We start from the raw sequence: 14,882 nt of genomic DNA on the forward strand, positions 1-14,882 counted from the left end.
GAACATAACCTTACTGTTTGCTTCGTAACTAGAACTGATCAAAGACGTCAATAAAAGATATAGTTGACTATTGATTACTTTCTCCCAAAGACAGATTCTATTACAGTACTAAACCATAAACTGATAGAACATTGCTTTATGGCACTGTGTATCTACAATATTAATTGCTTCGTGATCATGTGAAGGACACTGTTTTGTAATGAGCCATGCAGCAGTGTCATACGATGAGGACAGATTTAAGGAAACAAGGCGGAGGGGCCGGGGGGAATCACAGGCAGGGAGGAGAAGACCCAGGGTATAGTCCGGCCCCTGTGCACCAAAATCTAATGGAAACTTCAAATAGTGGTTACAGAAGAATCAGTATGTTAGAATTGGAAGGGACCTCCAGGGTCATCATGTCCAACCCTTCCCTGCTCAATGCAGGATTCATAAACCATCTCAGACAGATAACTGTCCAAAGCGGATTTAATCGCCTAAGGTATCAATGTAAACCATATTACAGCCATGTCTTTACTTTATATTACAAAATTGTGATACTATGTGCTCTTTAACCCATACAAAAACAATACCTATAATATTTAGTGCTTTAAATTGCTCAAAAAAAAATATTTTGCATAAAAAATTTTTTGTATGAAAATCAGAGGGCTTCATTGCACCCTTGGTGCAGGGAAATGCTTAGTGCGCCACTGCACCTCCTCAACTCGCATACTGAGCACTGTTATATCTGGATTGACAGCACTCAGCCTGAACTCAATCAGCCACGCTCACAAAAGGAGCTGGAGATGAGAGACTGCAATGACAAAGTCTGCAGTTACAGCTTGGTATAGTACACTGCAGGCAGGAGTCAGCGATGAGAGTGCACACTAGCACTGTGCATGGGTGAGCACCGACAGTGTCCGCTCAAGCTTTGTCGTAGCAGTGCACTTAAGCCCCCTCATTTGCATAAAAAAATTATTATTTTTTTCCTGGCAACTAAACTACTAAAATCTATACTACAGTTATGATTTTTTACAGGGGACAAGAGTGAATGCAGTTGCTGCTATGGCAATTTCTCCATCCATCATCCAAGTTAGCAAAAAAGTGCAGTTGCCTGAATCTAAGCAGTCACTTTAGTAGCCAGTCTGAACCCCACCCGAACAAGTGAGGCAATATCACTTACTGAGCCAGTTCTGGCAATGCCAGAGGGAGATGTAGAAGCCAGGACTAAGCAGATGACTGTTGTCGTGCATGTAAGGAGGCCAATACAGTATCTAAGCCACATTTACAGGGGAAAAAGAGACAATTATAAACATATGTAATGTTAATCTGCCCTCAAAATACACTTATATAGTAAACACCACAAAATGGATTGTAATGAAAGTGGAAAATCACAACTGCCATTTTATAATAATACTTTTATTTACATGGCGCCAGCAGCACTTTACAATTAAAGAAGCACTCCTCCTGCCATCAAAGATTTTATCCACTTAATATATTGCAGTCATCATATTATATGGCACTGTGTACTTACAATTGCTCATTTTGCCTTTCTACCCAGTACATACTTCTCTTTCCTCGGCTCTGTGTACAAACAAAAAGTCTCTTTTCCCTGCATTTATCATTCCCCTCTTCAACTCCTGACTCCGCTGCTCCCTCCTTCCAGGGACTTTTGCAGTGACTCATGAGTCACACAGTGAAAATTGACCTCCTGTTTCTACATAGAGCTTAGAAGGATTTAGCTACTTCGCTTTTAAATTACGTGATGTCATAGACGTAAAGAAAAACAGAAGAATTAGGTGGGTAGAAAGGCAAAATAAGCAATTTATAAGTACACAGTGCCATATAATATGATGACTGCAATATATTAAGAAGATAAAAATGTTGACGGGAGGAGTGCTTATTTAATAGCACACAACACAACAGACCTATCGATCTGAAGCAACTCATTGTCCCCGGTGACTTTAGAGAAAAAGAATAAGGATTTCTACATTCACTGACTTTGGGCTGACATTGTGACGAGTTACACTCCATTGAGCTGAAGTTATTCAATTTTCTCCTACAAAGAGCCTCTCCCAGTGTAAGAGTTTTATAGGTTTATTATTCCTGATGGACAGCTGCCATGGTTCCAAACATGGGTCACAAATCACAGCAGCGGGTGAGAATTGTCTGGGCAAAACCCCTTTAAAAAACACGAGAGGCGTATTACAGGTTTTAAGCTTAATATAAATAAAAAGATATACGACGGTAATGCCTTCTGATGACGTCGTTATGTCCCCTAGTTCTATATCCTATTCAGATAGTCAGCTGATGTGGGGACGCACCTTGTTCCTGCACTTTACCCTGTAGTCACTGTACAATAACCCTCGGGTGACTCACATCTCTGGCTTCTACAGATACACATGCCTTGTAATGGGAGACGGCCCGAGTCACAGCGCCGTGTAGTCCTAGGCAGACTCCTGGTTACAGCAATGGCGGGCGCGGGTCTGACAGTGATGATTATATGCGACACCAACCTAATTTCCCCTGCAGCAGATACTTTCCTATTAGAGCAGCACCGGCGGGATCTTCAGTCCTGATCCTTATGGTGGTAGATGAGTGAGGCTCATAACTTGTCCAACAAGACGGCGCTAGTACAGTAATAAGGGTCACGGGTTTACATTCTTAAGTAACGCGTCACATGATAAAGCTTCACGTTATAGTACAAAGGTTCTCAAACTGCATATTCTTTAGTTATGCATTCAGAATATAGTGTAGAAATGCTCCGTAAAAGGTATGTTCACATGTTGCGGTTTTGCTGTGGAAAATGCAGCATTTTACTATCCCAGAAAAGTGAATGAGATTTCTTCAGTCTCATGCACACGCTGCTTCATTTTTCCTTGCCGAACTGATGTCGTTTCATATCTGCAGCAGGTCAATTTTTTCAGTGTTTTTCACCCATTCTAATGAATGGGAAAAAAAAAGACACATTAAAAGAAAATGCTTGTATTTTATGTTTTTCCTGCCAAAAGCCTCAGTTTTGGTGCTGAAATGTCTGCAGCAAATACGTAACGTGTGCACATGACCTTAGGTTACCAGATTTTTATCCAGAAAAGTCATGTTTCGCCACTTTTACCCTTTATTAAAGGTGATGGAAACCCACTGTTGGCACCAGACAGGCGTGACGTGGCTCTTAAAACAAATATAACATGTATACCAGGGAAATTTATACTTAAGAGACAGCTCTTATCATAGGTTTGGCAAGTAAAAGTGTGTGTGCGCACACCGATATACAGGACAGAAGGCATCTTTCAGCTCATTTCATTTTTCCACTGACAAAGCTGCCATAAAAACCCTTTAACACCCGCGGTATAACTACGATATATATTTACAGTGACTGGTTGAGCAGGCGTTTCCAGTATGTGGGGTCGCTACATGTCAGTTTTATTTTAGTATTTTTATGACAGTCTAAGGAATTTAAATTATTTATATTCCCTGGACAACCCCTTTAAGTGCTAGCTGCCAGGACTTTAAATGTATTGAAAAAAATGTATTTAAAGAAGAACTTGTCAAGTCACTTAGAGGGGCGGCTGTCCCCACGCCCAGGCACTTTGATTAACAGTTTGCTCTACACAGATGCGCTGTACCGCGAGCTGTCAAAGTGCCGGGCGTGCTCACAGCTGTCACTCACTGTACTGAGCGGTGACTGCGGCTACTCAGTGCAAGAATTTATGACTGAAAACCAGCGACTCCCGGGAGGAATGAATTTCATTTTCTCCCGGTAGCTGGGCTTTCAGTAAGGCAGCTGGACAGCATTGTGACATTATTAACCTGCAGATTAACCCTATATCTGCAAGTTAATAGAGTTCTGGAAAATGACAGGTTCCCTTTAAAAATAATGGCCTACGCTTATTATAAGCCCTCAATATCATATTGTTGAGATCCAACTCTCAGCACCAGTGCTGTAACTACAGTCCAATGGGCTCTGATGCAAAATTTGCACCTCGGCCTCACCTCCCAGCATGTTGGTCACATGAATGGGCCCTTGTAGTGTTCCAAATCCTATAAAGAACATGCGAGTTACCTCCCTCCCCCATTATGAAGTAATGTCTCCCATCTGGAGCTGCTTCCGGGTATATATGACCTCCATTCTGGTATAATATACAAGTGCACTTCACTAAATTAGAATATCATTAAAAAGTTAATTTATTTCAGTTCTTCAATACAAAAAGTGAAACTCGTATATTATATAGAGTCATTACACACAGAGTGATCTATTTCAAGTGTTTATTTCTGTTAATGTTGATGATTATGGCTTACAGTCAATGAAAACACAAAAGTCATTATCTCAGTAAATTAGAATACTTTATAACACCAGCTTGAAAAATATTTTTAAAATCCGAAATGTTGGCCTACTGAAATGTATGTTCAATAAATGTACTCAATACTTGGTCGGGGCTCCTTTTGCATCAATTACTGCATCAATGCGGCGTGGCATGGAGGTGATCAGCCTGTGGCACTGCTGAGGTGTTATGGAAGCCCAGGTTGCTTTGATAGCAGCCTTCAGCTCGTCTACATTGTTGGGTCTGGTGTCTCATCTTCCTCTTGACAATACCCCATAGATTCTCTATAATAGATTCTCTATGGGGTTATGGTCAGGAGAGTTTGCTGGCCAATCAAGCACAGTGATACTGTTTGTAAACGAGGTATTGGTACTTTTGCCAGTGTGGACAGGTGCCAAGTCCTGCTGGAGAATGAAATTTCCATCTCCAAAAAGCTTGTCGGCAGAGGGAAGCATGAAGTGCTCTAAAATTTCCTGCTGACGGCTGCGCTGACTTTGGTCTTGATAAAACACAGTGGACCTACACCAGCAGATGACATGGCTCCCCAAACCATCACTGATTGTGGAAACTTCACACTAGACCTCAAGCAGCTTGGATTGTGGCCTCTCCACTCTTCCTCCAGACTCTGGGACCTTGATTTCCAAATGTAATGTAAAATTTACTTTCATCCGAAAACAACACCTTGGACCACTAAGCAACAGTCCAGGTCTTTTTCTCCTTGGCCCAGGTAAGATGCTTCTGGCGTTGTCTATTGGTCAGGAGTGGCTTGACACAAGGAATGCGACACTTGTAGCCCATGTCCTGGATATGTCTGTGTGTGGTGGCTCTTGAAGCAATGACTCCAGCAGCAGTCCACTCCTTGTTAATCTCCCCCAAATTTTTGAATGGCCTTTTCTTAACAATCCTTTCAAGGCTGCGGTTATCCCAGTTGCTTGTGCACGTTTTCCTACCACACTTTTTCCTTCCACTCAACTTTCCATTAATATGCTTGGATACGCGTAGGAAGCCTTTGCAGGTATTTTTTGGTTAGTTATTCTAATTTACTGAGATAATGACTTTTGTGTTTTCATTGGCTGTAAGCCATAATCATCAACATTAACGGAAATAAACACTTGCAATAGATCACTCTGTTTGTAATGACTCTATATAATATAGGAGTTTCACTTTTTGCATTGAAGAACTGAAATAAATAAACTTTTTGATGATATTCTAATTTTGTGAGAAGCACCTATACAGTGGGCAAAAAAATTATTTAGTCAGCCACCAATTGTGCAAGTTTTCCCACTTAAAAAGATGAGAGAGGCCTGTAATTGACATCATAGGTAGACCTCAACTATGAGAGACAAAATGAGAAAACAAATCCTGAAAACCACATTGTCTGATTTGGAAAGAATTTTTTTTAAATTTTGGTAGAAAATAAGTATTTGGTCAATTACAGACAAGCAAGATTTCTGGCTCTCACAGACCTGTAACTTCTTCTTTAAGAGGCTCCTCTGTTCTCCACTCATTATCTGTAGTACTGGCACCTGTTTGAACTTGTTATCAGTATAAAAGACACCTGTCCGCAACCTCAAACAGTCACACTCCAAACTCCACTATGGTGAAGACCAAAGAGCTGTCGAAGGACACCAGAAACAAAATTGTAGCCCTGCACCAGGCTGGGAAGACTGAATCTGCTATAGGCAAGCGGTTTGGTGTGAAGAAATCAACTGTGGGAGCAATAATTAGAAAATGGAAGATGTAGAAGATCACTGATAATCTCCCTCGATCTGGGGCTCCACACAAGATCTCACCCTGTGGGGTAAAAATGATCTCAAGAACGGTGAGCAAAAATCCCAGAACCACACGGGGGGACCTAGTGAATGACCTGCAGAGAGCTGGGACCAACGTTACACAGGCTACCATCAGTAACATACTACGCCGCCAGGAACTCAGATCCTGCAGTGCCAGACGCGCACCCCTGCTTAAGCCATTACATGTCTGGGCCCATCTCAAGTTTGCTAGAGAGCATTTGGATGATCCAGAAGAGTATTGGGAGAATGTCATATGGTCAGATGAAACCAAAGTAGAACTGTTTGGTAGAAACACAACTTGTCGTGTTTGGAGGAGAAAGAATGCAGAGTTGCATCCAAAGAATACCATACTTACTGTGAAGCATGGGAACATCATGCTTTGGGGCTGTTTCTCCGAAAAGGGACCAGGACGACTGATCCATGTACATGAAAGAATGAGTGGGGCCATGTATGGTGAGATTTTGAGTGCAAACCTCCTTCCATCAGCAAGGGCATTGAAGATGAAACGTGGTTGGGTCTTTCAGCATGACAATGATCCCAAGCACACCGCCAGGGCAATGAAGGAGTGGGTTCATAAGAAGCATTTCAAGGTCCTGGTGTGGCCTAGCCAGTCTCCAGATCTAAACCCTACAGAAAACCTTTGGAGGGAGTTGAAAGTCCGTGATGCCCAGCGACAGCCCCAACGCATCACTGCTCTAAAGGAGATCTGAATGGAGGAACGAGCCAACATACCAGCAACAGTGTGTGCCAACCTTGTGAAGAATTGCAGAAACCGTTTGACCTCTGTCATTGCCAACAAAGGATATATAACAAAGTATTGAGATGAACTTTTGTAGGTGACCAAATACTTATTTTCCATCAAAATATGAAAACAATTTCTTTCCAAATCAGACAATGTGATTTGCAGGATTTGCTTTCTCATTTTGTCTCTCATAATTGAGGTCTACCTATGATGTCAATTACAGGACTCTCTCATCTTTTTAAGTGGGAGAACTTATATATATATATATATATTTTTTTTTTCTCTCCATCCTGGTATACTTGTCCTGGGCCCGTCTTGGAATGTGTGTTCCCCATCTTGGTGTGTATGTTCACCTTTCCAGCTGACTTCAGGGTGCAAGCAGGAGCACATGACGTCACAGCCATGCGCCCCCAGTCACGTGCACACCGATGTCAGCTACTGGACTCTGATTGGCTGGTAGCGTGTATTGCAGCACACGGACCAGGTAGGTCTCTGCGCCCCAATACACTTCAGCTGAATGTGCGTCCGAGGATGCACATCCAGTTGAAGTTTGCGCTCGCGTCGGTGGGCCCCTCAACTGCACAGGCCAGGTCGTGACCTCTGCGACCACGATCATTGCGCCCCTGCTCAGCAACCTCACTGATCGGATGTGCCTGAAATTACAGCTCACTACCATGAATAGGAATGAACTGCAATATCAGGCACAGCTGCTACAAAAATACAAGCAGTGTCTGGAAACCCAGCGCCGTGGCCCTTCACACAGCTGATCGGAGGAGGTGGTAATGCCGACTGTTAGCCCTCCCTAATGATCTCATGTGAATGGCCTATCCTAAGAAAACGCCATCAATATTACATTCTAGAATAACCCCTTTGGCTGCGCGCCCACTATGCGTTTTTCAAGCGTTTTTGTAGCGGAATTTCAGCAGCGAAAACGTTTAAAAAACGCTTGGTAATACGTGCCCCATGGTCCCCAATGATAATCCGCATGTGCTGTGCACATGCTCCGGAAATTTCCGCTGCGGATTATCATTGCGGAAAAATCCGCAGCATGTCCATTAATTTTGCGGACACGCAGCGTAATCGCCGCCATTGACTTGCATTGGACCGCGTGACATCCGCATCACTGCATCTGCACAAGCGGATATCACACGCTTCAATATGCGGATGGTACCCGGGTTTGGAGAAGAGGAGACTCTCATCCAGACCTGGGTACCAGAGAACCTGTAAAAAAAGAATTTTAAATAAAAAATAAAGATTATACTTACCTTCTGATGTCCTCCTGGTGTTTTCTCCCCTCCGTCTGGTCTGCTGTATGGGTCGCGTTTTTGTGAAGGACCTGCCATGACGTCATTGAGTCATGTGACCTATCACATGACTCAGACGTCACCGCAGGTACTTCACACCACCGCGAGCCACCCAAGACACCGGACGCAGCAGAGAAAACACCGGGAGGACATCGGAAGGCAAGTATAATCTTTTTTTTTTACCATTCTTCTTCTTTTCTTTTTTTGAACTAACTTGGTCACACTACTATAAATCCATGCCGGTTGCATGGATTTATATAGTGTGAACAAGTTGTCAAGCACTTTTCCAAGTGATGCTAAAATCGCTTGGAAAAGCGCTTGATAACCCGCATGCAGAAATGCATGCAAAAACGCTTGACAAACGATTCTACCTGGCGGGAAAAACGCATGTAAAAACCGCATGTACTTTTCCTGCCAGGGAGAAGAGGAAAAAATATGCAGCATTTTCGCAACGTGGGCACATAGCCTTCAAGTGCCTGTATACCCTATAAATGTATAATTTGAAAAGAGGCAATGTCATGTCACATTTCTCCTGCTATTACATTGTCCTGATCGTGCGATATTACAGAACATGTGACTCCATCTCATAACCCACCAACACAACACTTAGCGGCGACACATTTTTTCCCCGCAGCGTCACTTCCGGTGACGCGCTTAGGGGTGGATCATGTGACCTCTTGGCGCCGGATCAGCGCCGCGTCCCGGAAGTTTAGGAATAGCACATAAGCATGTCAGATACCTCGGTCACATAGCGCATTCCCACAGCACTGTTGTGCTTTTCCTTATATAGTGCCATCCACTGATGTCCCTTTGTCCTGTGACCCTGGCGAGTTTCAGTTTGTTACTGAGGCGACATATATGCCAAAATGTGATTTTCTATGCATATGTAGTGACTTGTGCTGTTTCATTTTTTTGCAGCTACTTGATTGATTTCCCATCTATCTACTGGGCAATATACTGGTAAACATGGTTATTTATGGCTAATTATACTGTTCCATCTTATGTCTGTGAATCACTCATGATATATACAGCGGCCACCTTCTGTGCTATGAAACTAATTTTTTTTATTTTGAAACTATTTTTTTTTATTTTCTATGTTTTTGCATATATTTGTTTTCACTTATCATCCATATTTTGATTCTTGTATGAATTGACTGTTGTTATTACTCTACGAAATATGGAGTTGATACTCATATGTAATGATTTCAATTTAATTTACAGTTCTGATGAAGGCCATATGAGGCCGAAACATCATTTAATTCTGAAGAATTATGTAATTTAATAAAATCCTTGTATTCTCACTATTTTTGGAGTGCCACGTTTCTATAGTCATTTACTATTGAAGGGATAGGTGTAACACTGAAACGCAGACATTTCAATAAAAGATTTAGTGAACATCCCAGTGGAATATGACTGACTCGATGGAGCATGGTGACAGTCTCCCTTAGTTTACTATTTTAGTACCTGAATCTTCAACTATGGACCACGCCAGAGAGGGGGAGCCAGCGGCAACTTCCACATGGATTCCAAAGGCATTATGAAGTGTTGTGCTCTGAACACAACAACTAAAGGTGAGAACGGATCTAAAGGGGCGAGGGGGAATTAAGTATGTCACCCATCACACTGATGTTTTACCCTATGAAGAACTGTCCATTTTTTTTCCCACATAAATCAGCAACAAATTTCTGCTGCTATCACTGCAACAAGGGAAATGTCTTACTGGCTATGGATCCCCCGGCAATGCGCCACATTGTCTGCCACATTAAAAGATTATTTTTGGTGCGACAACTTCTTTAAAGGGGTTGTCCAGGACTGTGATACTGATGACCTATTGTCTGGATACTTCATCAATATCAAATCTGTGGTGGTGATGCACCCGAAACCCACCATGAATGGCAAGGTTATGTGCACCCTAGTGGCCGTTAACATCTACTGAAGTTCAGGTCCTATTCACGATAATACGAGCTGCAGTACCCAGGAACGACCACTACACAGCATACGGCGCTATGCTGTTCTGGCTCCAAAGACAATATACATTTGGCCAACTCTGGAACTGAAAGCTGACGATCTTACTTGTGGGCGACACAGCTTTGTATTTTAGTAGTAGCTGTGACCTGTGTTGCACTTCAGTCCTATCCACTTGAATGGGCCGAAGCTTTGAATAAGTGTTCAATACCAGAGTCCTGGACAACACATTTGCAGGGGTTGTCCTAGCCATGATTACGACTATAGCGGGAGTGTAAAATGCTGAATCCTAACAGTATGTAATATACTCATTGTTAGGATGCAGCTCTGTTTTACAGTCCCAGCAGACATCATATGACCCCTTATATGCGATGTGACTGCTTTCTCTTCCGATTCTCACTGGGGCTGGCAGCCTCAAACAGCAATTTTAACACCATAGTTCCTAAAAACATAAGACAGCTGTGAGAACAGTTCCTTCTTCCAAAAACCAGAGGACATGTTTTTTTTTTTAAGTTTGCTTAAGGCCTCGAGAAGTTTAAACAATACATCTTCCCACCTGAAACTCTTACCATTGCCTCCACATCAGCCCAGGTGGTCTTCTGGGAATCGGACACCAAGAAGCTCTGGGTCTCTCCTCTACAGGACACACACAAGTTCACCTGTGGCTCCATGTTTCTGCGCCTACAAATAGAACAGAAGGAAAATATCAGCAGACGTCCACATACGAGAACAGCGGTTTCTATAATGGGGTGCAATATAAAGGTCACAAAGGTCAAAATTGGCGATGGGGTACAATTTAATTTCCTTTCCCAATTGTGCTCAGTTTGCTGATCCTTTTTGGCCAAACCTGTATAAGAAATGTTTTTATAAGCTCCTTTTCTCCTACCCAATAGGTTTTGTGAATGCAGGACAATGACCTCAGGACGAGCGTCCCTGCATGAGCCAGCATTACAGTGACCTCAGGACGAGCGCCCCTGGATGAGTCAGTATAACAGTGACCTCAGGACGAGCGCCCCTGCATGAGCCAGCATTACAGTGACCTCAGGACGAGCGCCCCTGCATGAGCCAGCATTACAGTGACCTCACTAAGAGCGCACCTGCATGAGCCGGTATAACAGTGACCTCAGGACGAGCGCACCTGCATGAGCCGGTATAACAGTGACTTCAGGACGAGCGTCCCTGCATGAGCCGGTATAACAGTGACCTCAGGACGAGCGTCCCTGCATGAGCCGGTATAACAGTGACCTCAGGACGAGCGCACCTGCATGAGCCGGTATAACAGTGACCTCAGGACGAGCGCCCCTGCATGAGCCAGCATTACAGTGACCTCAGGACGAGCGCCCCTGCATGAGCCAGCATTACAGTGACCTCAGAACGAGCGCCCCTGCATGAGCCAACATTACAGTGACCTCACTAAGAGCGCACCTGCATGAGCCGGTATAACAGTGACCTCAGGACGAGCGCACCTGCATGAGCCGGTATAACAGTGACCTCAGGACGAGCGCACCTGCATGAGCCGGTATAACAGTGACCTCAGGACGAGCGCACCTGCATGAGCCGGTATAACAGTGACCTCAGGACGAGCGTCCCTGCATGAGCCGGTATAACAGTGACCTCACTAAGAGCGCACCTGCATGAGCTGGTATAACAGTGACCTCAGGACGAGCGCACCTGCATGAGCCGGTATAACAGTGACCTCAGGACGAGCGCACCTGCATGAGCCGGTATAACAGTGACCTCAGGACGAGCGCACCTGCATGAGCCGGTATAACAGTGACCTCAGGACGAGCGCACCTGCATGAGCCGGTATAACAGTGACCTCAGGACGAGCGTCCCTGCATGAGCCGGTATAACAGTGACCTCAGGACGAGCGTCCCTGCATGAGCCGGTATAACAGTGACCTCAGGACGAGCGCACCTGCATGAGCCGGTATAACAGTGACCTCAGGACGAGCGCACCTGCATGAGCCGGTATAACAGTGACCTCAAGACGAGCGCACCTGCATGAGCCGGTATAACAGTGACCTCAGGACGAGCGCACCTGCATGAGCCGGTATAACAGTGACCTCAGGACGAGCGCCCCTGCATGAGCCAGCATTACAGTGACCTCAGGACGAGCGCCCCTGCATGAGCCAGCATTACAGTGACCTCAGAACGAGCGCCCCTGCATGAGCCAACATTACAGTGACCTCACTAAGAGCGCACCTGCATGAGCCGGTATAACAGTGACCTCAGGACGAGAGCACTTGCATGAGCCGGTATAACAGTGACCTCAGGACGAGCGCCCCTGCATGAGCCAGCATTACAGTGACCTCAGAACGAGCGCCCCTGCATGAGCCAACATTACAGTGACCTCACTAAGAGCGCACCTGCATGAGCCGGTATAACAGTGACCTCAGGACGAGAGCACTTGCATGAGCCGGTATAACAGTGACCTCAGGACGAGCGCCCCTGCATGAGCCAGCATTACAGTGACCTCAGAACGAGCGCCCCTGCATGAGCCAACATTACAGTGACCTCACTAAGAGCGCACCTGCATGAGCCGGTATAACAGTGACCTCAGGACGAGAGCACTTGCATGAGCCGGTATAACAGTGACCTCAAGACGAGCGCACCTGCATGAGCCGGTATAACAGAGACCTCAGGACGAGCGCCCCAGCATGAGCCAGCATTACAGTGACCTCAGGAGGAGAGCACCTGCATGAGCCGGTATAATAGTGACCTCAGGACGAGCGCACCTGCATGAGCCGGTATAACAGTGACCTCAGGACGAGCGTCCCTGCATGAGCCGGTATAACAGTGACCTCAGGACGAGCGTCCCTGCATGAGCCGGTATAACAGTGACCTCACTAAGAGCGCACCTGCATGAGCCGGTATAACAGTGACCTCAGGACGAGCGCACCTGCATGAACCGGTACAACAGTGACCTCAGGACGAGCGCACCTGCATGAGCCGGTATAACAGTGACCTCAGGACGAGCGCACCTGCATGAGCCGGTATAACAGTGACCTCAGGACGAGCGCACCTGCATGAGCCGGTATAACAGTGACCTCAGGACGAGCGCACCTGCATGAGCCGGTATAACAGTGACCTCAGGACGAGCGCCCCTGTATGAGCCAGCATTAGTGACCTCAGGAAGACGCACCTGCATGAGCCAGTAAGTGACCTCAGGACGAGCGCCCCTGCATAAGCCAGCATTACAGTGACCTCAGGACGAGCGCACCTGCATGAGCCAGTACAACAGTGACCTCAGGATGAGCGCCCCTGCATGAGCCAGCATTATAGTGTCCTCAGGAAGAGCGCCCCTGCATAAGCCAGTATAACAATGACCTCAGGACGATCACACCTGCATGAGCCAGTATAAGGGCTCTTTCACACATCAGTGTGTCCGGTACGTGTGGTGACATGGGCGTTGAGAAAAGCTAATATTCATTCTCTTTAGCAGCATGCACGGAGGGTCGCTGAGCTGCAGCCAAAGCCGCGGCGCTGCTGACACTGTGCACCCACTATTAAAGAACATGGATATTTACTCTTCTCCACGCCCATAGTCACGGCGTGGAGAGGAGTGAATATCCCCGCAGCTCACCTCGGCGTCTGGGGGCGCATGGCTGTGACGTCATGTGCTGCTCAGATGCTGACATGAGCTGCTGGCAGAACAGGATGCAGTGCTGAAGCAGAGCAGAAGGGAGGAAGGAAGGTGAGTAGAAGTGTTTATTTTTTTTTCATGTGTGCAGTGATGGGAAGGGGCATGTATACCAGGTTTGAGGATAAGGAGGCTATGTATACAAGGATGGGGGCCATTGTTACCAGGATGGGGAGAATGCATACCGGGACTGGGGATGAGGGGTGGCCATGCATACCGGGACTGGGGATGAGGGGTGGCCATGCATACCAGGATTGGGGGATGAGGGGGCCCATGTATACCAGGATTGGGGGATGAGAGGGCCCATGCATACCAGGATTGGGGGATGAGGGGGCCATGCATACCAGGATGGGGAAATTTACCAGTAGCTGCTGCATTTCCCATCCTAGGCTTATACTCAAGTAAATAAGTTTTCCCAGTTTATATGTGGTAAAATTAGGTGACTCTGCTTATACTCGAGTATATATGGTAATAGAAGTGTTAATAGTTTCTTTTTATCAATTAAAATACACAGTGAGTGAACAAAAAAAAAATCTAAATCAAATTAAAGGCGTTGTCCACTACTAGGATAACCCCTTCTTGACCTAAATGTTTGGCCCAGATAAAATAAGGCCATGGCCCCACTATCAGTATTTGGTCAGTATTTTTTCTCAGGAGTGGGAGCCAAAACCAGGTGAGGAGCAATCAGAGAAAAGGTAGAATAGAAACAAGTCATCAATTCTGCATTTATCTTCCACTACTGGTTTTGGCTCCCACTCCTGAGAAAAAATACTGACCAAATACTGAAAGTGGGGCCGTGGCCTAAAGCGTATACTCACCTCCTGTGCTGGCGCCGTTCCAGTGGTGTTGGCACTCGCTCTCCCTGGGGCTCTCATGCGGTTGTTATGACACGTGAGCCCAGCGCCCAATCAGCGCTGGCATCACTGTCTCCGTCTCCTGTCGAATTGAACATGAAGAGGAAGTCCGGGCTGAGGCTGATCTCTGATTTACTCTTCATGTTCAATTTGGCTAAAGGCGGGGACAGTGACACTAACACTGATTGGGCGCCGGAGTCACGTTTCACAACAACAGCACGAGAGCCCCGAAACCAAGAGTGCCGACACTGCGGGAACGGCGCCAGCATGGAAGGGGAGTACAG

General features: G+C 45.7%; 1 protein-coding gene across 8 annotated transcripts in view; it reads right to left on the reverse strand.

The window, feature by feature from the left end:
* The window catches only part of NBR1 (NBR1 autophagy cargo receptor), a 77,279-nt gene that overhangs the window by 60,214 nt on the left and 2,183 nt on the right, over positions 1 to 14,882 (reverse strand). For 6 of the 8 annotated variants that reach the window (XM_073683614.1, XM_073683613.1, XM_073683612.1 and 3 more), the window contains exons 1-2: positions 1,511 to 1,677; positions 1,160 to 1,250 (exon numbers count right to left, since the gene is read on the reverse strand). In XM_073683614.1, the coding sequence (XP_073539715.1) occupies positions 1,160 to 1,250; positions 1,511 to 1,662 (243 nt within the window). In that variant the 5' untranslated portion in view covers positions 1,663 to 1,677. Of the gene's footprint in view, positions 1 to 1,159; positions 1,251 to 1,510; positions 1,678 to 10,671; positions 10,784 to 14,882 lie in introns of those variants that run through there. The other 2 variants (XM_073683616.1, XM_073683617.1) reach the window with 1 other exon arrangement.

This window comes from Phyllobates terribilis, unplaced genomic scaffold (assembly GCF_046119375.1).
Source record: "Phyllobates terribilis strain yellow unplaced genomic scaffold, ASM4611937v1 Scaffold_5__5_contigs__length_657084704, whole genome shotgun sequence".
In the NCBI taxonomy this organism is placed as follows: domain Eukaryota; kingdom Metazoa; phylum Chordata; class Amphibia; order Anura; family Dendrobatidae; genus Phyllobates; species Phyllobates terribilis.